This window comes from Cotesia glomerata, linkage group LG3 (assembly GCF_020080835.1).
Source record: "Cotesia glomerata isolate CgM1 linkage group LG3, MPM_Cglom_v2.3, whole genome shotgun sequence".
NCBI lineage: Eukaryota > Metazoa > Arthropoda > Insecta > Hymenoptera > Braconidae > Cotesia > Cotesia glomerata.
The window spans coordinates 29,262,621-29,289,786 of NC_058160.1; the positions used below are offsets into that span (position 1 = coordinate 29,262,621).

At 27.1% G+C, this 27,166-nt stretch overlaps 1 protein-coding gene across 1 annotated transcript; it reads right to left on the minus strand.

The window, feature by feature from the left end:
- Positions 1 to 6: 6 nt before the first annotated feature.
- Positions 7 to 26,904, minus strand: LOC123261498 (somatomedin-B and thrombospondin type-1 domain-containing protein-like). Its single transcript, XM_044723109.1, has 5 exons — positions 26,080 to 26,904; positions 18,042 to 18,242; positions 17,719 to 17,788; positions 10,253 to 10,323; positions 7 to 778 (listed from the first exon to the last, which is right to left on the minus strand). The coding sequence occupies exons 1-5, from the start codon at positions 26,318 to 26,320 to the stop codon at positions 567 to 569; spliced, it is 795 nt and encodes a 264-aa protein (XP_044579044.1). The 5' UTR covers positions 26,321 to 26,904; the 3' UTR covers positions 7 to 566.
- Positions 26,905 to 27,166: the final 262 nt, after the last annotated feature.

Consider the following 27,166-nt stretch of genomic DNA (forward strand, 5'->3'; position numbering starts at 1 on the left):
GGAAAATAATTTTTATGAATTTTTATTTATGCATTAGATGGTACAGACAATCAGAGCCGGTCATCGATCATGCCCGACTCACATTATTTTTAATTCTTTACGTGATATTTGATATGTCATTGCCGTTCCATTTTCATTATTTCACTTACATATTACATTACATTACAGTACAATATATAATATAATATAATGTATCATATCAGGAATATATCTGCGGGCTGTACTCTCGTCTATACAATTATACACATACGTTTATTAATTTAAAGTTATTATATTCTGCTAACAATAAGAAAAATATTGGGGATTAATTAATCCATTAATTTTGTTGATAATCACATTTTTATTAAATATCCCAAATATTGAATGAATTTATTATTTATTATTTATTATTATTAGTACCATAATTATAATTATAGTTTACTTTATTAATTATTTATTGAATACTATCATTACTGACTAATTTATTTACAGACTAAGCGCCAATCCATTGTACCTGTTTCGGTAATTAATATCAATTATTTTTAATTGAAATTTTAGTAAAATGGACGGTAGGGTTGTTTTTGATCTTAAACATACACGAAAGACGTTGCTTCTTTGCACTCATTGACATCAAACTGCTCGATATTATTCGCGCTGGTGATCCATTTTCCGTGACACCGCGCAGATTCTGATGTTATTATTTTCCACCTGCCGATTCCGGTAGGTCCCAATGGATCCTGGTTATTTTGACAGCTTACGCTCTCTGACTCACTATGACACATGACACAAATTTGTGCTCCTGAAAATAAAAATATAAATGTACTTATTACTTGTAAAAAAATATATATTTTATATTGTTTGTTTTATAATATATTATGAATAATATGCATGCAAGGCTGGGTTATTTTAATTGATATGACGCGTATTTTTTTATATTTTAATTATTTTTCACCGTGGAGATTAGAAATAGTTTTATTATACAAACTTAGAAAAATAAGAATATTTTCCAGACTTTCTAAGAATATTTTTATTGTAAAATTTTAATTTATAAATTAACCATCTATATTATTAAGAGAATAAGCAAAATTTTGTGGCCAGTGTATTTATATGATAAAATGGGTTTTTATGGTTATATTAGGTATCGTTGGAAAAGTCTCGACCTGGTGTCGTGCCTTTTCATGGTTTCATATCATTCTCACCAATAGTCAATTTATTATGATAAGTATTTAGGCTGCATTCGAAAATACTCTATTTCTAGATACATAATTAAGAATGACCTTGTACCTTGTGAATTATTGACGTTTTTAAAGATAAAGGCTCATCTTGATGTTATACTCATTGGGACCTTTCATTTGAGTACCCACATCAATTTTTCATATATTTATATATATTATATATATGTATATATGAAAAATATATAAAAATGCATGTGGGTACTCAAATGAAAGCTCTTGATGAGTGTAACAGTGGGATGAGCTTATATCTTTAAAATCGTCAATAGTTAAAAAAGTACAGTGCAATTTAACAAATATCTTGTATAATGTTGACATTTTTAAAGATATAAGCTCACTCCAACATTACACTCATTGAGACCTTTCATTTGAGTACCCACATCAATTTTTCATATATTTATATGTATTACATATATGTATATATGAAAAATATATGAAAATGCATGTGGGTACTCAAATGAAAGCTCTTGATGAGTGTAACAGCGGGATGAGCTTATATCTTTAAAATCGTCAATAGTTTATAAGATACAAAGTCATTTCTTAATTCTCTACCTCTATCTCTAGATACATAATTAAGAAATGACTTGTATCTCGTAAACTATTGATATTTTTAGAGATATAAGCTCACCCCAACATTACACTCATTGAGACCTTTCATTTGAGTACCCACATCAATTTTTCATATATTTATATGTATTACATATATGTATATATGAAAAATATATGAAAATGCATGTGGGTACTCAAATGAAAGCTCTTGATGAGTGTAACAGTGGGATGAGCTTATATCTTTAAAATCGTCAATAGTTAAAAAAGTACAGTGCAATTTAACAAATATCTTGTATAATGTTGACATTTTTAAAGATATAAGCTCACTCCAACATTACACTCATTGAGACCTTTCATTTGAGTACCCACATCAATTTTTCATATATTTATATGTATAACATATATGTATATATGAAAAATTTATTAAAAATACATGTGGGTACTCAAATGAAAGCTCTTGATGAGTGTAACAGCGGGATGAGCTTATATCTTTAAAATCGTCAATAGTTTATAAGATACAAAGTCATTTCTTAATTCTCTACCTCTATCTCTAGATACATAATTAAAAAATGACTTGTATCTCGTAAACTATTGATATTTTTAAAGATATAAGCTCACCCCAGCATTACACTCATTGAGACCTTTCATTTGAGTACCCACATCAATTTTTCATATATTTATATGTATTACATATATGTATATATGAAAAATATATGAAAATGCATGTGGGTACTCAAATGAAAGCTCTTGATGAGTGTAACAGCGGGATGAGCTTATATCTTTAAAATCGTCAATAGTTTATAAGATACAAAGTCATTTCTTAATTCTCTACCTCTATCTCTAGATACATAATTAAAAAATGACTTGTATCTCGTAAACTATTGATATTTTTAAAGATATAAGCTCACCCCAGCATTACACTCATTGAGACCTTTCATTTGAGTACCCACATCAATTTTTCATATATTTATATGTATTACATATATGTATATATGAAAAATATATGAAAATGCATGTGGGTACTCAAATGAAAGCTCTTGATGAGTGTAACAGCGGGATGAGCTTATATCTTTAAAAACGTCAATATTTAAGAAAGTACAGTACAATTTAACAAAATTCATCATTTGCTGGTTTTTAAATTAATTGCATAAATTACCCAGAAAATAAAATTTTATTATCAATATTCTCTCTTTTTTTAACATTAATTATTTTTTATTTTATATTCTACATCGTTTAATTTTTTTAGACAAGCTTTAATTTCACAGAAACCATATTTGAAAAAAAAATTTCATCTAGCGGCAAAATCACAAATAAAACATCAAATGAAACAGTTTCCGGGTGGAAAAAAGTTTATCAAGCATTTGTGAATGATGAAACGTTGTACAAAATAAAATAAAACCAAAACTAAACAGCTAATTTTATTTGCAATTACTTTGGGCGCTGAAGAAGAAGGGGGGAGGGGAAATAGAGTTAATGAGCGAAAAAAAAATTAAAGATCGTTACTGTACGGCGTAATTATCGAATGAAGGAGTAGCACACGCGAGAGAAATGTACCCGAGATTGTGTATATAACTTGAGGTCGTAAACTTTTCTCGGTGTTGCTTCAAGCAGCCTGCAATTAGACGGGGCTTACGCGGATCACAGGTGCACCTGCAGCTATCGCAAACACGGCTAATCAAATTATGGCTTCGCGATGCAATAAGCGCAAATCATTTTGCCAAAAGGACTGCAAAAAAGATTTATAAGTAAATAAATAATGAATACGCTTTTTGAAAAATTTATAAAAAATTTTTATAGAAGTATTGCAATAATACAATTATAGCTTTTCTGGAATGCAATGAGCCCCAATAATTTTGCCGAAAAAACTAATAAAATATTATTGAACAAATGAATCGGAAAAATATAAACCGGACAATAATAATAATTGGAATAAAAATGAATCAAAGGTTATTTATTGGAAATTTTTGCTGCCCACAAAAAGACCGAGTGTATATTTTATTAATATTTCTAGTACACTCATCGAAGCGAATTGAATTGCAAATTCTTCAAGTGTTAAATATTTACAATATAGATAAAAATATTTCATTTCAATAATTATTTATTTTTTGCTCTTCAAATAAAAAAAAAGTTATTACTTATTAGTAAAGTTATTCTGAATGAAGTTTTTATGCATTATTATAATTTTAAATAATAATAATAATAATAATAATAATAATAATAATAATAATAATAATAATAATTTTAATATTTATTTGTTCTAAAGACTGGTTTTATAAATTAGAAAAAAAAATTGTTGTATTAGACTGGATAGCCAATAAATTGAAAATTTAATGACTTACGTCAGAAAATATCTATAAAATAATAATAATAATAATTTAGATTTAGATTTTGTTTATTGATGCCAAGGCACAGGCCAAATGGCGATTCTATTACAGAGTATATACAGATTTTACAAGAAAATAATTTTTGTGAGTACATAACATAGAGTACATAACATTGCATAAAAATTTATTCAAATAATTTGTATATAGACAAGGTAAAATCAAATTTAATTTGGAAACTAATATAGAAAAATAAAAATTTTAAATATAGAATTTTAATGTTATCAATTCAGATAATAATTCTGTGAATTGCACTTATTTTAATCTTAATTTTTAACCTTCAATCTTTAATGTATTAGACTTAAATTTGTTATTTATTAGACGTTTTAATTATCAAGATTCAATAAATAATTGAAAACTTTTTTTTTAAAAACTTGCAAGCTACTAGAATTTACAATATCGCAACAAACAATAATAATGTTTGTTGCAGAAAAAAATAAATGTTAGAATTATAATAAAGCATATAAATAATAATATTAACAATAGCTGTGTCGTAAGTTCTATTATTTATCACGTATTTAAGTATTTTCATCACGATGCATTTTATTCTGGGCTTTAAAGTAATGGTTATTACTTATAACATGCCGTAGGAAACTCAATAAACGTAGGAAGAATTGTAAAACTGGGTAGTAATAAACACCAATATTAATCCACCTATGTAATAATAAATTAATTGTTATGAAGCAATTACTAAAAAAAATAATATTCTTTTTGCACGCCTCATAAGCGAAGCGTTGAGGTAGTGCTCTACTCTCGACATTTCAAAAAAAGCAATTTTTTCGAAACTGAAATTGATTTTTTTTTTATTTATATCGCACTTACAGGTTCTCATATGAGTGTACTAAAATCAAGTAAAATAATTTGTCAGGCACATAAAATAGATTTCAATAACAATTTTTTTGTTTAACATAATAAATAATTACATTAAAAATAATCTTTTCTGGACGTCCTTGTATGAATGGGTGTATGTGACAGGGAAATTGGTCAAAAAAATGATCGTACCGACACACTTAGGACTTTCTCAATTAATATGAGCGTTCAATTCACTGTCGTTAAATTATTATTCATAAAAAACTAATGTATGACTGTGGATTTTTTTGTATATCTACACTGATAGAAGGATTTAGTACGGAGTATTAAACTAATCCGAACAAAAACAGTTTCACTGTAAAAAATCGCGCCAAGTCCACATTCATAAGACTATTAGAAAAAAAAATTTGTTTTTTTCTTTACAAAAATATATAAAATAAAAAAATTAAAAAATCCAAGTAACCGATATGATTGTTTATGATTTTCGGAAATTAAAAAAAATTTTGTTACAAATTTAAAAATTAAAAAAAAAATTTGGAACGTATTTAGTGTGCGCGGTTGCAAAATATTTTACTTTTAATGAAATTCGTAAAATCTATTTACTAGGATTTTAAAAAAATTTAAATACACAATGACGCACACCAAGTACGTTCCAAAATTTTTTTCTTAATTTTTAAATTTATAACACAATTTTTTTTAATTTCCGAAAATCATAAACAATCATATCGGTTACTTGGATTTTTTAATTTTTTAATTTTATATATTTTTGTAAAGAAAAAAACAAATTTTTTTTTCTAATAGTCTTATGAATGTGGACTTGGCGCGATTTTTTACAGTGAAACTGTTTTTGTTCGGATTTTAGTATTTTTTGTAATTATAATAAAAATTTACAATTGGTACCAACTTAAATCTCGCGTTGGTTGCATTTTTTATAGCAAACTATCCCCTTGAAACTACAGTTTATGTAAAAATAATTCCAGCGCACCCTGGCGGGTGTAGATGCAAGCTGTGAAATATTTTTTTTTAACTGTAGTTTCCCATCTAATGAAGGATTACTATGCATTCTCGAATTATTTAGTCTGTGGCAGATCACTTTGCCCATCGAAAAAAGTCAGGATCGAAATTTTTGCGTTGCTATAGTTTGTGCTGATTAAATTTAATGATTTCAATTAGATAAATTGTTATAAGAATATAATTAATTAATAACAGTCAAATAAAGTATGAATTACTGTTATAATATACAATTTAAGAAAAAAAAGTACGGTAGAATTAAATAAAATTTTGCAACCTCAAAATACCGTTCTGCTTACAGTAAACATAGTCGGTAGTCTGGCGCTCCATTTACAGCAGATTTGAACGGAACTTGGCGCCAGATTCTACCGAATCTGTGGATTTAGTAACAAAATTTTTATTAATTTATTTGGGAGAAACAAATATTTTGTACCCATCAATATTATTTGTTACAGTTTAATAAATGATTTCTTTATATGAACAAAGCCTTATTACATGGAAATAAATATTTATTTCCACCAAATAATATTTAGTAACAGGTACTAAATATTTCTTTGGCAAGTATTGTCGGTAGATGGCTATGCTTTAATTCCAATGCTTATGTGATACATAACCTATTCACTGACTTAGATTATTTTATTAAGCTCGATTTTGGGAGATTTATCTTCCTTTTGAAAACACACATACTCCCAATAAATGACTTCTATTTATGTCTTTTCTCAGTGGAGTTTAGTTAACATTTTTCAATTTGTCCATTATTGATATGTTAAAAACTTGTTTAATTTTTAATTTTATAAATGTCTCAAACAAAAAAATATAATTTAACGAGATTCTTTTCTTTATAATACCTTATATTTTTACTTAAAATTATTTATTTTAATTATTTTTATTTATTTTAAGTTAAAGAGTTAGGCTACACGCTAAAATTAGTTAAAAAATTAATTTCTTTGATACTAATAAACGATTTATTGAGTACTAACAAATAAAATTATTTGTTAAATATTGCTAAATATTTATTTGGTGGAACTAAATGGGCTTTAATAAATAATTTAGTGCCTATTACTAAATATTTGGTAATGAAAGGTTTGTTACTAAATCATTTAGTATCTGTTACTAAATTTATTAAATAGAACTAAATCCTTCCATCAGTGTATCTATAGATTTCATTATAATATTTTTATATTTTATTTTAATCAATTTTATTGCTAAAAATGAGATTATGAGGCGTGGATTTTCCAAACTTTTTTTAAAAATACATTGGTGATATCTAAACAAGATTTTTTAATTAAAAAAACAAAGCCGCGGATGTGTGATGTATGCAAAATGTAGATATTGGAATTTGCGATGATATCTCGACAAGGCTGTCAACTAATCTGAGGATTGCGAATACAACAGGTAATATATACAAAGGGGGTGAGTTTAAAACTGAAACCCAGGTGTGCAGAGAGTCATAAAACATAATTGAAGCATAAGTTACAGATAAGGCTGTGTGTGGGTTCCATGCTGTCACGCGCAATTATGTCGAGCGTAGACATGCACGCAAAACCCACTGGTTGATAAGCACCCGTCGTAAAGCTGTCTTTTATTTTATCACCCTCGCGAGTCCGTTAGGAAAAAACGCTAAAAAATTAAAAAGTATAATTAAATAAAAAGGAAAAAGGGAGAAGGGAAAAATGAGAAAAATACTTAAACGCAAACAAAAATAAATAAAGAAAGACTTATAGTAGAGTCGAGAAAACAAGTTTTAACTGCTAAAAGGGGAAGGCCAGTGTGTGTGATGAAAGTCGGCAATGTTTTGCTTGAATTAAAACCCTCTTGTAAAATCTACGTAACAGTGTGAGGACACGAAAAACTCGGGATGTAAATGACTTTGTTAGCATCCAACGGCACTTTTACTTACGGAAAACATAAAAACGCAAACTAAAATTACCTAGTGGGTCCCGTATACTCGTCCCGGGATTAGCTACCGTCTAATCCAATTTGTTTTCACAACAGCTTTTGTCCAGAATATGTTTTTTATTTTAATCGAATAAATTTAATTTTTGTCAAAAGCTCTGTTGAGTAAATTTTAAATTTAAGGGGGTATTCTCGTCTAGAAGCCCGAAATTTAGGTATTTTTTCGGTAGCAATTAAAAACAAAAACAACAAATATTTTTACCATCCATTTTTTTATTGATATTTAAAGAGTACAAAAGATTCATGAAATTAAAAAAAAAATCAAATCTCAAAAAACTGCAGTGGGGACTGATGAAAAAATGGCACATCCTGGTGTGCAGGATATCAATTCTTCCAGTGACCAGAAATGAAAAACAATTAATAATCCTTAAAAAGGAAGGATTTAGCTATCGCACTACGAGATGTTTTAAAGAAAAAAAAATTTTTCACAAAATGGCGAAGGTTTGAAACACATGTTTTTTTTTACCTTGTTTTTCTGCGGTTCGTAATTTTTTAAAAATTTGAAAAAAATTTTTTTATTTAAAAACGCTCCGTAGTGCGATACTACAATGTATAAAGAAACTCTGTGTAAAATTTCAAGTGAATCGGTTGTGTAGAACTTGAGATATCGTGTACACTGGTTTTAAAAAATTACACTGAAAAAAAATTTTACCTGAATCAAGATGAAAATTCTTGAGCCAAGAAAATAATTTTGAAGAGTTTCATTGTCTTGAATTAAGACGAAAAATTATTGAATCAAGTAAGATTTACTTAAGTCAAGAAAAATTTATTAGTTTAAGGATTTTTCTACTCAAATCAAGAAGATGAAATTCTTCAAAATTATTTACTTGATTCAAGTAAATTTTTTTTTCTGTGTAATTCCGAGAAAAACGCGCTTAAGGTAGTTGCCGTGGTTATGGCATAGCGTCAAAAAATTCTAAATTTTTGTATACTTATTAAAGACATGGTGATACAATTACCCTAAAAATTTGAAATCGATTAACCGCCTATAACACGAGATAAATTCAATTAAAAATTGGATATTTAACATTGAGTGCTTACGCTCTCTGCAGTTTTGTAGCAGTTTTTTAGTTAAAAAACTTCCAAAAAAATGACAGTCTTTTGATGTATTTGTTGTGAGCTTAAAAAAAATTTTTGACCGTCTAATTATTGATATACAACACGTAAGGTTGTATTATTAAAATATGCAAAAAAAATCGATTTTTTCGAATTTCTAAACGAGAATACCCTCTCGGCTGCCCAATTTTAAAACAGTAACTGCAAAATTTTTATATCTGATTTTTTCTACACGGAAAAAAGAAAACTCGAAAAATTACAGTATATAATGCAACGTGGCGCTTCGTGATGAAAACTGGAAAAATTACAGTTTCAGATTGTAATTATTACAGATTTTATAAGAATTACATTGTAAAATGTAATATTTACATTGCAAGCTCTGAATATTAAATTAAAAAATTGAATTTAGAAAAATGTTATTTCAAACTGTAATTTTTCTAGTTTTGATTACGACGGGACCGATTTTACATTTTATAATTTAAATTTTCGAGTTTTCTTTTTTCCGTGTAGTATTGCTGCATTTTTTATAACTTTTAGACCTCAATTTCAAGTATTTTTTCTTAAAAATATTTATATTAAAATATTTTCGACTCATAAATCAAATTTTTCATCAATTCGGTGGGCAAACTTTTTTTTTAAGAAGAAAAATTGAAAAAAATTTTTCTATGTTAGTTACTGTGTTTTGGAATTGGGCAGCCGCTCTTAAGGAATTTTTAAAAACAGTCAAAAAAAAAAATAAATTTATTTTTGGGGCTTGTTCAAACAAACGAAAGCATGTCACAAGTGTTAATTAGCAATTAGCCCACTTATAAAAAGAAGTGAGTGGATTTAACTATCCAGGACGCGAAATGATACCAAAATAAAGATACTCGTGCGAGATTTTCTGTAGGTGGGAAAAAGCAAACTTGGCAAGAAAAAAAATAAAAATAAATAAAGTAAAGATGGAGAAAAAATAATGCATAAGGGGACTTTAGGACGCCCCGGAATAAGGAAGGAGCCTCGTTGACCTGAAGACTCGACAAGTCTTTCGAGATTGGAAGAGATGCCTCGCACGACAAACAACCTCTCCTGTGCATCCCTAGCCCCTAGTGCACTCTCATATTCCAAGAGATTTTTTTTCTCATGATCAAACTCGACTTTTTTACTTTTACTTTATTCTTTATACTCTATTTTACTCTATACTCTACCCACTAGTTCCTCTATGCGTCTATTTTTTTCCATCAGAGCTTAAAACCCGGGCGTTCTACTGTGCCACCTATAGATATTTATCAAACCTACCAAGTGTAACGCCTGGAAAGTCCTTGCTGCAAGCCCTGGACGCCCAAATTACGGTAAAAGCCGAGCACGTTCTGTAAAAATACAAAAATAAAACGTTTAATTTAAGTTAAACACTTTGCATCAATGAGCGAGTATACATTTAATTGCTCCGCAAAAAGAGCCTTTTTGTGTCGCTTAAAAATGAATTGATGCTGTGGAGGGAGTTATTCGGTTTTTTGCGGAGCAACGAGCCATCAAAAGTTCCGTTTTAGTGAAATATAACTTTGCTTTGAATTTGAATTTTTTAAAATACATTGTTAAACTCCAAAGAAAACGGTAATGTCTGGATTTTATTGCTTTTGTTGGAAAACAATATCCTTTTGTCTGCGATATAGATCAGTAGTTGAACGTGACATGCGAGCGCTTTTTTCTCCGAGGAGAGAAGTCAATAATTCAACCGTACCTGCCGCTTTGTCGTTCGAGTTTCACTCTTCGACACAAAATACACGACACGTTGAGACGTCGAGTATTGTGGATACCGCTTAGCTGGCAAACCTATTGAGTAATCATCTGTATAGACATATTATTCTATACACAGTTAAATTTTAAATATTTATTATTGTTCCATAATAGTGATATTTATTTATAACAACTTACTAAATAGTAATTTATTTATTTATTTAATTATTTTGCCTTTATTAAAACCCAACAGCCCAAAGGGCCAATAACAGAGTTGCTCAATATGCACACGGAAAAAAGTAAACTGTAATAAATAACAGTCGATTTATAATAAGTAATGATCAACTGCTAAAAATTATCATTTCAAACAGTAAAATCGTGATTTTAACAATCACTTTATAATATTTATTATTTAAATGCTACAATTTATAATTTACATGGAAAAAATACTATTTCAAACAGTAATATTCGCTATGTGAAAATCGAAAATGTTAAAGTATAATAATTAAGAATGCAGACTTTGATATTTATCATTTCGTACCTAAAAAATGATCTTATAATATGTAAAAAGTATGAAATAAAATTAGTAAATTTCTAATACAAGCAACGTCAATATTTACAAAGTAAAATGGTAAATTTTAAACGCAACGCTAAAAATCAAACTATAATTATTGATTTGCTTGGACTGGTAAAATATTTTAAGAGTAGAATTTTTACTGTTTCAAATGTTAAATTCTCCGAGTGTGAGACCTTCCCTTTCTCCTCATAATATGGACTATATATTGAAACGGCAATTTTTACTGTTTGAAACTGTAATTTTTAAGATGAGAGAGTCGTTATAATAAGTAATGATCAACTGCTAAAAATTACCATTTCAAACAGTAAAATCGTGATTTTACTATTTACTTTATAATATTTACAATTTAAACGTTACAATTTACTCTTTACATGGAAGAAAATACTATTTCAAACAGTAATATTCGCTATGTAAATGTCTAAAATGTTAAAGTATAATAATTAAGAATGCAGACTTTGATATTTATCATTTCGTACCTAAAAAATGATCTTATAATATGTAAAAAGTATGAAATAAAATTAGTAAATTTCTAATACAAGCAACGTCAATATTTACAAAGTAAAATGGTAAATTTTAAACGCAACGCTAAAAATCAAACTATAATTATTGATTTGCTTGGACTGGTAAAATATTTTAAGAGTAGAATTTTTACTGTTTCAAATGTTAAATTCTCCGAGTGTGAGACCTTCCCTTTCTCCTCATAATATGGACTATATATTGAAACGGCAATTTTTACTGTTTGAAACTGTAATTTTTTAAGATGAGAGAGTCGTTATAATAAGTAATGATCAACTGCTAAAAATTACACTGATAGAAGGATTTATTTGTATTAAAAAAGATTTGTTAATAGTTAACAAATCATTTATTAGAGACCACTTTTTAGTATTAAACAAATATTTCTTAGTATTTAAAATGATTTGTTTGTATTTAATAAATCTAATATTAATTTATTAAATATTAATAAATCTTTTTAAATACTAAGAAATATTTTTTAAGGACTAAAAAATGGTCTCTAATAAATGATTTGTTAAATATTAACAAATATTTTTAACTATAAACAAATCCTTCTATCAGTGTACCATTTCAAACAGTAAAATCGTGATTTTACTATTCACTTTATAATATTTACAATTTAAACGTTACAATTTAATCTTTACATGGAAGAAAATACTATTTCAAACAGTAATATTCGCTATGTGAGTCGAAAATTTTGAAGTATAATAATTGAATTTTGACTTTGATATTTATCATTTCGTACCTAAAAAATGATCTTATGATATGTAAAAAATATAAACTACAGTTACTAAATTTCTATACAAACAACGTCAATATTTACAAAGTAAAATGGTAAATTTTAAACGCAACGCTAAAAATCAAACTATAATTATTGATTGGCTTGGAGTGGTAAAATATATATTTTAAGAGTAGAATTTTTCTGTTTCAATTGTTAAATTTTCCGAGTGTAAGATCTTCGCCTTCTCCTCATAGTATAAACTATATATTGAAGCGGCAATTTTTACTGTTTGAAACTGTAATTTCTTAAGATGAGAGAGTCGTTATAATAAGTAATGATCAACTGCTAAAAATTACCATTTCAAACAGTAAAATCGTGATTTTACTATTTACTTTATAATATTTACAATTTAAACGTTACAATTTACTCTTTACATGGAAGAAAATACTATTTCAAACAGTAATATTCGCTATGTAAATGTCTAAAATGTTAAAGTATAATAATTAAGAATACAGACTTTGATATTTATCATTTAGTACCTAAAAAATGATCTTATAATATGTAAAAAGTATGAAATAAAGTTAGTAAATTTCTAATACAAGCAACGTCAATATTTACAAAGTAAAATGGTAAATTTTAAATGCAACGCTAAAAATCAAACTGTAATTATTGACTTGTTCGGACTGATAAAATGTATATTTTAAAAGTATAATTTTTACTGTTTCAAACGTTAAATTCTCCTAGAGTGAGACCCCCTTCTCTTTCATCTGAGTTCCCCTTCTCCTCATAATATCGACTATATATTGAAATGACAATTTTTACTGTTTGAAACTGTAATTTTTTAAGATGAAACAGTCGTTATTTACTATAGTGACAGCTACTAATCACTTATTTTGGATATTAAATTATAAATTGCGGCTTTTATACTTTCTACATTAAGTTCTGTAATATTTATATTTTTGCCACCCCGATGTCCGCTTTACTGTTTGAAACTATAAAAATTAACCGGAATCCGAGTGAATATTACAGTTTAATTTTTTCGGTGTACAAAGTTGAAAATTTTGACAGAGTGAAAACTTAACATCTATTTCAATAATTAAAACCAAAGACTGGCTGTGTTTTTTTTTATCATAATGATTCTATTGATAATTTTACCATTTTTATTTTCGTCCAGTACTTTTGAGATATTTCTCAATAAAAATTTGCAATGTTTTGTGTTTAATTTGTATTTTGCAATTGAAACTATCCGATCAATAATTTTTTTTTTTAGCAAAAAATGTTATGTAGCAGAAATACATGAAAAAATGGTGTAGAACTCTATGAGCCAAGCAGTTATGCAGTTTTTTACAATACTTATATAATTTTTTCTATTTTTTTTTTTATTAAAATTTTTTACTGATTAGGTGTTAAATGACATTCTGAACCCTTCACGAAATAGAAAAAATTTTATTTAAGTTTGTACCAAAATTCGCTGGACAAAAATTTGGCTGCGCGGTCGATAACAAAATAGCTTCTTAAGTAAAAATATGCATAGTAAAAAATTTTGCGGCATTACGTCAAAAAACAGTGTTAAAAATTTTCGTGTTAAATAAAAACAGAAAAAGGGTTAAATATTTAACATAAAAATTTTTAATACAAAATTTTTTGACGCAATGACGCAAAATTTTTTACTGTATATATAAATCAAAATTTCAAAATTTAATTAATTTAAATTAACAAAGTAGTTAATAACTAATAATAAAAAAAAAAAAGAAAAGAAAAAGAGATGAATTAAGGCCGTGTACAATTATTAATGTTGTTAAAAAAAAGTAAATATAATTATACTAAAAAAAAAATTTTATTTAAATCCAAAGAAAAATTATTGAACCAAAAAAATATTTTTTAAGAATTTAATTGTCTTGAATCAAGACGAAAAATTATTGAATCAAGTAAAATTTATTTACACCAATAAAAATTTCTTAGTTTAAAAATTTTTTAAGAAGATAAATTTTTTCAAAGTTATTTTTTTGATTGAAGTGAATTTTTTTTTCTATGTAGGTAAGTATGATTTAATCCGTTGAACTATACAAACTTCCCTGCATGGGACAAAAAACCGTAGGACTCAGCTAGTAAATTAGCTTAGTAAACTACCCGAATCTCTATACACCTAAAAGTTGGTAAATTAACATAGTACTTAATAATATATCACCAAGTACAAGCTAATTTACTCCAAGAGAATAAACTTGTTTAATTGAGGTCGGAAAAGTGATCATGATCGTGATCACTATTACCTAAGACTGTTCTATAGCTATTAGATATTGTATTACTCGTTTATGCCGTTATATCATGATCAGAGCTTCTCGAGGGACGCAATACTCAACCAACTTTGTAATTGAGTATCTAATTTGTTGGACCTCAGAACAATACTAAACTACAACCACCAAATTATCTTCAGAAATAATAATAATAATCTTTAAGAAATTAAACTATAGTTAATAACCGCGAGAAAAACTCCTCCATAAAACTCGTTTTATTCCAGTTATTCCAATAGAAATTATTTCAATTATAATTACACCGGGCAACATTTTCATTGAAATAAAATTTCATTGAAAAGAACGTTGATAAGTTTTGTCATTCTGGATTCGAGCCAATTTTTTTTTTCTTTAAGAAATAAATCTCTTTGCGAAAATAAAAAGTTTACATTTTTACAACTTTATTTTTTACTTTAATCAATTATTCTCTTTATTATTATTATTATTATTATTTTTTTTTTATAGATAATTTTCTGACGTAAGTCATTGAAAAATTTTCAGTTTTATTGGCTATCCAGTCTAATACAACAATTTTTTCTCCAATTTTTCATATTGTTAGCCTGTATTTTCCTCCAGGCATAAACAATTGCATGCCTCAAGCGCGAAGCGCGCAGGTATGCTCTACTCTCGCCTAAAAATCGTGATTTCGATTAAAACGTGATTTTCATAATTTAAACGAAAAAAATTATGGATAAAAAGCATATTGAAATAAATAATAGTAACTACAAAATACGTTAAAAAAATTTTCTTATCGATTAAATAAGATTTCTCAGAAAAAACTCGTTTTTCTGATGAATTAAATGAATAAGAGCGTGGTATTCACGAGAGCTATGGGCTTGATAACACCACAACTTTGTCAAAAATCACTTTCACGATTTAATTTTTTTTTGTTTTATTCCTGAGGAAGTTTATGAAAACCCTTGTGAAAATTGCGTGTCAAAATAATTCCGTTTAGATACAGTTAATTTTTTTCGATTGTCAGTTCGGTGACTTTTTCTGCGATTTCGGCAGCCATATATATTATTTTTCATAAACAGAATTGAAATAATTATAAACAAGCAGAAACTATACATACATGATGGTATGATTACTAATATATTTATTTTATTTATTTATTTATTTTTATGCCAAGGCTATAATGGCCGAATGGCAAATACAAAATTACATATTTAATAATATACAGCACAATAAAAATATACATTATTAGTTTAATTACTTATTTTAGTACTGAAGTATTATTATTATTTCAGTATTGATTTATTGAGTTTTAATTCTTTATTTGTAAATTTATATTATGATTTAACTGAGATAATAATTTAAGACAACGTCTGAGCTTACTCACAAAATTAAAATTACAATACCCTAATTTGTTATTAACAATTTATATTTTTTAATTATTTTATAAAATTTTCTAATAATCTTAAGTCTTAAATGATGAATAACTATCATTGTATTTATAATGATTTACTTAGTATTAGTGTACAATAATTTAGATATCTAATTTAAACAAGTAGTCAAATAACCTATTCTTAAATGCTTCAAGACTAGTTGCATTTATTATTTCATTTGGCAGCTCTTCCCAGAGACGAATTGCAGTAACAACAAAAGAAGTCTCATAATAAGTTGTACAAAAATTTGGCATTTTAAAGTTAATGTTGTTTTTCTTTATTGCTAATCTTTCTGATCTTCTTATATCCGTATCTTCAATGAACAATTCACGCAGATAACTGGGTTTACCAACAATATAAGTGTTTTATCATCTGTTAAAATTTTTCTTTAGTTCGACCTACAGAGGGGATAATACTACTCGCGGGAAAATTCAAATTAAAAACGAATAATTTTTGTTATGATCTAAATAATTTATGTATGACATAAGCGCTTAAGGCATGCTCATTTGGATTTTCCAAACTTTTTATTTTCAATTCATATCTAAATTTGTCATTAAAGATAAATTTGACTGAAAAAATAATTCGGATGGCCCAGACCAGGACTCGAACCTGGATCTTTTGGTTACGCGCCAAAGGCTCTACCTGTTAAGCTATCCGAGACACTGTCTCGGATATGAATTGAAAATAAATTGTTCATGCCTGGAGGAAAACACAGGATAACAATATGAAAAATTAGAGAAAAAATTGTTGTATTAGACTGGATAGTCAATAAAATTGAAAATTTTTCAATAACTTACGTCAGAAAAATATCTATAAAAAAAAAAAAAATATTATATACCAGTCTTTAGAAAAAAAATATTAAAATTATTATTATTATTATTATTATTAAAATTATTATTATTATTATTATTATTAAAATTATTATTATTATTATTATTATTATTATTATTATTATTATTATTATTATTATTATTATTATATGATTAAAAAAAAAAGAAGTAAAGAAAAGATTTTAAATAATGCAGCATTGTATACTCAGTGCATAATTTACATAACCCCGTCGTACACGCGCAAATAAATTTAAATTTTAATACATGCCAAAGCTAAACTCAAGATTAATATTATCAAAGTGAATTTTATCCAGTGAAATTCTAATGTTATATAACTACAAATGTCTAACATATTTGGCGCCAGGATCACTGCCTCGCATTCGTGCAATTTCCTTTCGCAAAATTACTCTGCAATCATTTCTATACATTGAAATTCTGGGTATAGACGTACCTCGACACAGTTGGATCTATATAATATGGCATTCATACATACATACATACATACATATATATCTTACATATACAATATAAAATTGCTAAGGAAGAAAATATTTGATCCTCAACTTGGAGCTATGGCTTTTTAGTTTCTCTCAGACGTATACAAATATAATTTTCCGTTGTTGAACTTATATCATTTAAAATCACGACTCAAGATATTACTGTCACATATGTATATTGATATAAATTAATATACAAGATAAAACTTACCCTTGTTTCGTCGCGATTGTTTCATTTAGCTCGGGATTCATCTCTTGCCATGTCGTGAGCAGAGTCACGTCTGAAATTAACAAAAGAAGACGTGTTCTATTAATTATTATTAAATTAACGTTACTCTCATCTAAAATTTTAATTAATTATTAATTTAATAATTATAAAAATTAGTAGAGCCCGCGGTCTTTTGTTTCAGACTAAATTAATTATTTATTCAATGTTGAATTTTTTTTATAAAAATAAATTCGTGTTATAAAAATAATGGAGTGAATATTAAAATATGTAAGCAGAAAATAAAGGGTTGTAAAAAGTAAACTCACTGGTTTTATACAATAAATCCCTTTCTGAATGCCGACATCCGACGTGTTCTTGACATACCCTAGATTGCTCTAATTGCGGACAATGTTTACCGCCATTTTGTTTAGACTTGGTGACGACGCGTATTCTTGTTTGAATACCGACTCCACACAAGTTGTCACAAGCTGACCATGTTCCCCATTCACTAACTTCACAATCGATTACTGAAAAAATTCAATAAATTATCTATATTATTAAGAGAATAAGAAAAATTTTGTTTTCAGGATAGTCATATGATAAAATCGGCTTTTTTAGTGAAATTTAGTGTCATTACAAAGGCCTTGACTTGAATTTGTGCCTTTTCAAGGTTTCATATCATTCTCACCGATAGTCAATTTATTATGATAAGTATTTAGGCTGCGTTCAAAAATTCTCTATCTCTAGATAGATAATTAAGAAATGACCTTGAATCTTGTGAAATATTGACATTTTTAAAGATATAAGCTCATCCCGATGTTACACTCATCGAGACCTTTCATTTGAGTACCCACATCAATTTTTCATATATTTATATATATTATATATATGTATATATGAAAAATATATCAAAATGCATGTGGGTACTCAAATGAAAGCTCTTGATGAGTGCAACATCGGGATGAGCTTATATCTTTAAAAACGTCAATAGTTAAGAAAGTACAGTGCAATTTAACAAAAATAATTAAGAAATGACCTTGTATCTCGTGAACTATCAATATTTTTAAATATATAAGCTCACTCCGACATTACACTCATCGAGACCTTTCATTTGAGTACCCACATCAATTTTTCATATATTTATATATATTATATATATGTATATATGAAAAATATATCAAAATGCATGTGGGTACTCAAATGAAAGCTCTTGATGAGTGCAACATCGGGATGAGCTTAAATCTTTAAAAATGTCAATAGTCAAGAAAGTACAGTGCAATTTAACAAAAATAATTAAGAAATGACCTTGAATCTCGTGAAATATTGACATTTTTAAAGATATAAGCTCACCCCGACATTACACTCATCGAGACCTTTCATTTGAGTACCCACATCAATTTTTCATATATTTATATATATTATATATATGTATATATGAAAAATATATCAAAATGCATGTGGGTACTCTAATGAAAGCTCTTGATGAATGTAACCTCAGGATGAGCTTATATTTTTAAAATATATATTATATATAGGTATATATGAAAAATATATCAAAAATGCATGTGGGTACTCAGATAAAAGCTCTTGATGAGTGTAACATCAGGATGAGCTTATATCTTTAAATCCGTCAATAGTTAAAAAAGTACAATGCAATTTAACAAAAGTCATTATTTAATAAAGCAAAATTTTATTTATTTATAATCACAAATCACGGCAGTTACATAGTGACTGCAAAGTTACTAGTTTTTAGTAAAAGCATAAATTAGTAAATGTTAATTTCTAAAATATACATAATTTATTTTAACTATAAATATAGCTGGGGGACTCATTTAGGAACGCTTTTAATCCACTGTGCATATATGTTGTTGTTATTATTATTTACTATCCACCGTAGCTTCTAGCAAGCATCGAAAATGTAAATTTTCATCCATAACATTACAAAGTAATATATTAACTATTAAATCAGAGCTTAAACAAACACATAAAATATTGAAATTAAATTAAGCCTCCATCCCAAAAGTCATTTGCATTAACGATAAATTATTATTTCGAAAATAAACTCTAAAAAAATCAATAATAATAATAATTTAAATTTTGCAATGATAAAATAACAAAATTAATTTTTAATTAACTTTTTGTATTAGATTTTAAAAGCTATCTTTTATTTCTCGGCGATAACTTTTTGTAAAAAATATGAAAAATTTAAAGTCGGTTTTTTTAATTTTCCCAGTCTGGAATCAATTGATAGGGGATTGCCACGTGTTAAGTAAAAAAGTATAAAAAAAGCAGGAGAAGTGTTTTCACCTCCCCTCAGTACTCGGAGTACTCATTGGTTTTCCTTCCTTTTATTTCTCGAGTGTCTTTCGCAAGCCAGCTCCTGTCGAAAAGACTGATCGTCTGATCGATGGCGTCGGGTTAAAGCTTTTGAGCGCAACTCCTCAAAAGGATTTCCCGAGATTGACGCCCGATGTTGAAGTTAAGCCGAGGCGACAGAAAAGATGTAAGAGTGTTGTTAATTAAAAATATTTCACTCAATCGATGGAAATCTGTCGGAGATTATAAGATTAGGCAACTTGAAAAAGCTAAAATCCGGAACTAAATCATGAAGATTTATTATTTTACGGGATAATTCATGAGACCCGAATTATACCCCCATGAAAAAAAAATATAAAAAAAATATATTTCGGAATATATAAAAAATATATTTTAAATATATTAAAAATCTATAAAAAATATGTATAATAAATATATTTTTAATAACTAACTTTTGGCCGATTTTCATATATATATTTTATATATTTTAAATATATTTTAGATACATTCAAAATTTATTTTTTTTATATTTTTAGCTATGTATTTTTATGTATCTTAAGATATATTTTGAATATATCTAAAACATATTTAAAATGTATAAAATATATATGAAAATCGGCCAAAATTTAGTTATTAAAAATATATTTACTATACATATTTTTTATATATTTATATATTGTTTATATATTACGAAATATATTTTTTTTTCATGGGGGATACGCAGAAAAAAATTTATTTGAATTAAGTAAATAATTTTGAAGAATTTAATTTTTTTAATTTGAGTAGAAAAATTCTTAAATATTTTTTGGTTCAAGAATTTTTTTCTTCATTAAATTAAATTTTCTCAGTGTATATATAATTAAATGTGTACCTTATAAAATAAATAATAAGTTGTAGTCGGTAAAGTTAATTTAGCAATTTGATAATGAGTAATGAGGTAAAAGCCAGTTTTGGGTATTAAATTAACTATTGAATCTAGAGTAGCTAAGGTTATATACATAGTTACATAATTACATAGTTAGGATGAGGAGTTGGATGAAAGTTTGTCCTCAGAATTTTGACTGTAATCGTGTTATTCGTCAAAGAAGTTATTACATCAAATGCAATATTTCCCATTACGACAAAGTTATGTGTCTGACGTTGACTTTTATGAATTTACCAGCGTGTAAGTTACTATCGCAAACTTTCATTATGACAAACGTCAAAATTATTTCTTTCGTAACTTTATTGTATTTTTATTAAATTTATTTTTTTCTATCAAGAAAAGGGCTTAAAGAACAAAGTAATTTTTCCAATAAATCAATCATCATTTTACTTATTTTAAAATAATGAAAAAGTTTTTATAAAAATAAATGTTAACATTTACAATAAAAAAAAAACTTTTTATATAAACTCATAAAAGTGACATTAAAAAGCTTTTTACAACTTCGTAAAAAATTGACGAGTAAATTGATTGTGCAAAAAACCAGCCAATTGATAAACCATTTATTGAGCGGCGGAAAAACATGACAATCCATCATTTTCCATAATTAAAACTCACTGTCGAGTAGACGTCATACACATGTTGCCTATCTCCAAAATTCATTAATATTTTTCTGTAAACAATGATAAATACTGTACGGAAAAAAGTAAACTGCGGACATCGGGCTGGCACAAATGTAAATGTTACAAAACTTAATGTAAAAAGTGTAAAAGCCACTATTTATAATTTAATATCGGAAATGTGATTAGTAGCTGTCACTATAGTAAATAACGACTCTCTTATCTTAAAAAATTACAGTTTCAAACAATGAAAATTGCCGTTTCAATATAAAGTCTATACTATGAGGAAAAGGGGGAGGTCTCACGCTCGGAGAATTAAACATTTGAAACAATAAAAATTCTACTCTTAAATATATATTTTACCACTCCAAGCCAATCAATAATTGTAGTTTGATTTTTAGCGTTGCGTTTAAAATTTACCATTTTACTTTGTAAATATTGACGTTGTTTGTATAGAAATTTAGTAACTGTAGTTTATATTTTTTACATATCATAAGATCATTTTTTAGGTACAAAATAAATATCAAAGTCAAAATACTTAATTAATATAATTTAACATTTCCGATATTCACAAAGCAAATATTACTGTTTGAAATAGTATTTTCTTCCATGTAAATAATAAATTGTAGCATTTAAATGATAAATATTATATTGTTAAAATCACGATTTTACTGTTTGAAATTCCAATTTTTTCCAGTTGATCATTACTTATTATACACCGACTATTATTTATTATAGTTTACTTTTTTCCATGTGTCACTATAGTAAATAACGACTCTCTCATCTTAAAAAATTACAGTTTCAAACAGTAAAAATTGCCGTTTCAATATATAGTTTATACTATGAGGAGAAGGCAAAGGTCTGACACTCGGAAAATTTAACATTTGAAACAGTAAAAATTCTACTCTTAAAATATTTTACCAGTCCAAGCAAATCAATAATTATAGTTTGATTTTTAGCGTTGCGTTTAAAATTTACCATTTTACTTTGTAAATATTGACGTTGTTTGTATAGAAATTTAGTAACTGTAGTTTATATTTTTTACATATCATAAGATCATTTTTTAGGTACAAAATAAATATCAAAGTCAAAATACTTAATTAATATAATTTAACATTTCCGATATTCACAAAGCAAATATTACTGTTTGAAATAGTATTTTCTTCCATGTAAATAATAAATTGTAGCATTTAGATGATAAATATTATATTGTTAAAATCACGATTTTACTGTTTGAAATTCCAATTTTTTCCAGTTGATCATTACTTATTATACACCGACTATTATTTATTATAGTTTACTTTTTTCCGTGTGTCGCTATAGTAAATAACGACTCTCTCATCTTAAAAAATTACAGTTTCAAACAGTAAAAATTGCCGTTTCAATATATAGTTTATACTATGAGGAGAAGGCAAAGGTCTTACACTCGGAAAATTTAACATTTGAAACAGAAAAATTCTACTCTTAAAATATATATTTCACCACTCCAAGCCAATCAATAATTATAGTTTGATTTTTAGCGTTGCGTTTAAAATTTACCATTTTACTTTGTAAATATTGACGTTGTTTGTATAGAAATTTAGTAACTGTAGTTTATATTTTTTACATATCATAAGATCATTTTTTAGGTACAAAATAAATATCAAAGTCAAAATACTTAATTAATATAATTTAACATTTCCGATATTTACAAAGCAAATATTACTGTTTGAAATAGTATTTTTTCCATGTAAATAATAAATTGTAGCATTTAGATGATAAATATTATAAAGTGATTGTTAAAATTACTATTTTACTGTTTGAAATTATTATTTTTTCCAGTAGATCATTACTTATTAATAATTAATAATAAGTACTTATTAATAAGTCGATTTATAATAAGTTATTATAAATCGACTATTATTTATTACAGTTTATTTTTTTCCGTGTGTAAACAATGATGAATATTGAGTAAACTTCCAAATTGGGACAAAATTTTGCGTAAATCATTGATCATTAAAAAATCCGTCGCTCAAATAAATACAAAATACAATAAATAACGGATTATCATTGACACATACATTCAAAGATTTACGAGTGCAAAATTTATGATAAATCGAATCGAGAGAATTTTGACAACGCTTGTGTTGTCTTTTTAAATACAAAAAAATGTTTACAATAAATCGGATCTGGATTTACGACAGATCAGATCGATAAAACACAAAAATCAAAATCCGTTTATGTATCAAACATTAAAGGGAGATATTTTACTATAAATGAAGACCCATCTGGTTAAACTCTCACAGAGAAAGAGAGAATAGATAGAGAAAGCGGTCTGTATTTTTTTTCCCAGCCTCATTCTTGCGGCATCTGAAATTTTCCGGGTGGTAAAAGAAACCAACCCCAAGTCCTCGTCTCCGAAGACTTGTCGTCTGGGGATTTATTTATAAAGCTGTGTGTATAGAGAAGAGCTCTACTTCTTTTTACACCCACACCTGTACTACATAACACAGGAGTGGAGATACTTTAAAAAGAGGACGGCGGGTGCAGTAAAAAGACATATGAGTGGAAAGGATAAAGTGGAAGACCGTTTGGAACACATATATCGAAGATATACACCGCCACAGGATCAACGACGCTCCATATCTACCTCGCTATATTTTAAAGTGTTCTGCGTCCTGATACATATACGTCCATAAATTCAAGCGCGGCTCTGCTTATTCGCATTCATACCAAAAGAGGCTTACTTTTCTGAACAGTACACTTTACACATGCTGGAAAATTTTTATGGAATGTGGGATGTCGGATGAGTTAAAACGTCATTAGTAATCTCGGAGATTGAGTGGAAGGTCTAGAGAAACTTGTTTATTTTTCAAATTTCGCAAAGGGTCCAGTTGCAATATAAGGATAATTTCCTACATTTATTTATTTTTCTGAAAAATTGTGTTGAATTTTTTGTCCACAACAATTTATTCCGACTTATATATGTAACATATGTTTCAAATATTCCTTTACGCAGAAAAAAAAATTTAGTAAATAATTTTACTGTATATAAACATTATTAAACATTCTACACTTGAAAATGTAAAATATTCTTGTAAATTGCGGAGGGAGTTTCTTTACAAATAAATAAATAAATAAATTTTAAAGAACTTCATCTTTTTGATTTGAGTAAAAAAATTCTTTACCTAAGAAATTTTCCTTGGTTTAAGTAAAATTTACTTAATTGAAAATTAAACTTATTTTGAAAAAATTTGTTAATTATCATACGTACTTATCTATATTATTAACAGAATAAGTAAAATTTAGTGGCCAGTGTTTTTAAGTGATAAAATGGGTTTTTATGGTTAAATTTGGTATCATTAGAAAGGTCTTGACTTGAAGTTGTGCCTTTCCAAGGTTTCATATCATTCTTACTGATAGTCAATTTATGATGATAAGTATTTAGGCTGGATTAAAAAATGCTCTATCTCTAGATACATAATTAAGGAATTACCTTATATCTCGTGAACTATTGATATTTTTAAAGATATAAGCTCATCCCTATGTTACACTCATCGATAGCTTTAATTTGAGTACTCACGTCAATTTTTTATATATTTATATATATTACATATATGTATATATAAAAAATATATCAAAAATGCATGTGGGTACTCAAATGAAAGCTCTTGATGAGTGTAACATCAGGATGAACTTATATCTTTAAAAAGGTCAATAGTTAAGAAAGTACAGTGCAATATAACAAATATCTTGTGACTTATTGATATTTTAAAAAAAAAAATATAAGCTCATCCCGACATTACACTCATCAAGACCTTTCATTTGAGTACCCACATCAATTTTTCATATATTTATATATATTATATATATGTATATATGAAAAATATATCAAAAATACATGTGGGTGCTCAAATGAAAGGTCTTGATGAGTGTAACATCAGGATGAGCTTATATCTTTAAAATATATATTATATATAGGTATATATGAAAAATATATCAAAAATACATGTGGGTACTCAAATGAAAGCTCTTGATGAGTGTAACCTCATGATGAGCTAATATCTTTAAAAACGTCAATAGTTAAAAAATTACAGTGCAATTTAACAAAAGTCATTATTTAATAAAGCAAAATTTCAATTCAACTCTTTAAATAAATTGAAAAAAAAATAAATTCAAGGATTTTTCGTCTTGATTCAAGACAATAAAACTTTTCAAAAATTTTTGATCCAAAAATTTTTCTCTTGATTAAAGTTAATTTTTTTTCCGTGTATAAATTCTGATTCAAACAACACATTATTGATACATCATCCAATCAACCATTTTATATAATTTCAATTATTCTAGACCATTAATAAATTTGTTCAATAACCCTGCGGGTATTTCAAAAATTTACAATTGAAAATTAAAATAAAAGAAAATAAAATTAAAATCCATTATTTAATAATTAAATATTCGATTAAAAATGAATAGTTCAATTTAAAAATGTAAATTTTCTTATAAATTATTAAATCTATAGAAACTCACCACTACAAGTTTCCCGAAAGTCGCTACAGCAGTCATTTAATTTAAGACAAGCATGATCGCAGTAACAAGGCTTATCTTTGGGACTCTCGATAATGGCATTTGGAGATACTTTCTGTATAACACAGCCGGAGTCGCGGCCTTGACAGCACAATTTCGCAGCCCTACAACTTCCTCCGGCGCTTTTGTCCACCAAAGAAACTGCTATTGCAATAAAATATTGCAGGGCTTTCAGCTTCCTCATTTCCACTGATAAAATCCAAATCGAAAAAAACTAAAAATAATTCGATAAAATTTCCACTTTTTAAAGACAAATTTCGTGAATTAGTCGGCTTGACAAACAAAAAATGAATGAATAAAACCGAGGCTTATTGATTTTTCTAATTACGAAGTGAGCGTGTACACTGTTGAAATCCTCTTGCACTGTCGCCTTGTTTCACTAATAAACAATTTTGTTTTATAAAAGTCATCGCTAATCACGTTACTCACACGTTAATTAATCCTTTCATCACACTTTTACTGGCCGAAACTTTTCCACGTTTAAATCACTTCTAATTAGAGAATAATTTTATCAATTAATCACTTTTATTCTAAGCGAACTCTGTTACCAATTAAAAATAAGTTGCTATTACAATTTACAACTCCTGAAACTTTTTATTAAATTATTCAAATACTTGCAGTCAATTTAAAAATTAAAAAGTTTAAATTAAAAATTTTTTTCTAGAAGTTTTTTAAAAAAAAAAATTTTTTAAACAAAAATTTAACAACGAAATTTCCGTAACATCGATAACAATTTAAAAGTGTCTCCTCAGTGAACCCTCGCATCGATGTAAACCAACTAACGCAACCCCTAGCAGATTTGCCGCTCTCGGTGTCGCGAAAATACAAATTTCTGCGCATGCTCGCATCCCTTCCGAGCTATTCAAACTGTTTTGTTTAAATATAATATTTTTTTTATTAAAATAAATGTTTAACTTTTAGTAATTTAAATTGAGTTGATATTTTCTGGGCAATGTTCATGCACACTATACATTTAATTAATTTATTTTGTTTCATTTGTTGGTCGCTGAGGGACATGGGTTTTTAATAT

Excerpts from the sequence above, each read along its gene's own strand:
- LOC123261498 (XM_044723109.1), bottom strand. The coding sequence starts at position 26,320 with ATGAGGAAGCTGAAAGCCCTGCAATATTTTATTGCAATAGCAGTTTCT. Across the intron at positions 17,789-18,041 it reads GGATTTATTGTATAAAACCA|ACGTGACTCTGCTCACGACA; the intron begins GTGAGTTTACTT and ends TGTTAATTTCAG. Across the intron at positions 779-10,252 it reads CTTTCCAGGCGTTACACTTG|GAGCACAAATTTGTGTCATG; the intron begins GTAGGTTTGATA and ends TTTTATTTTCAG.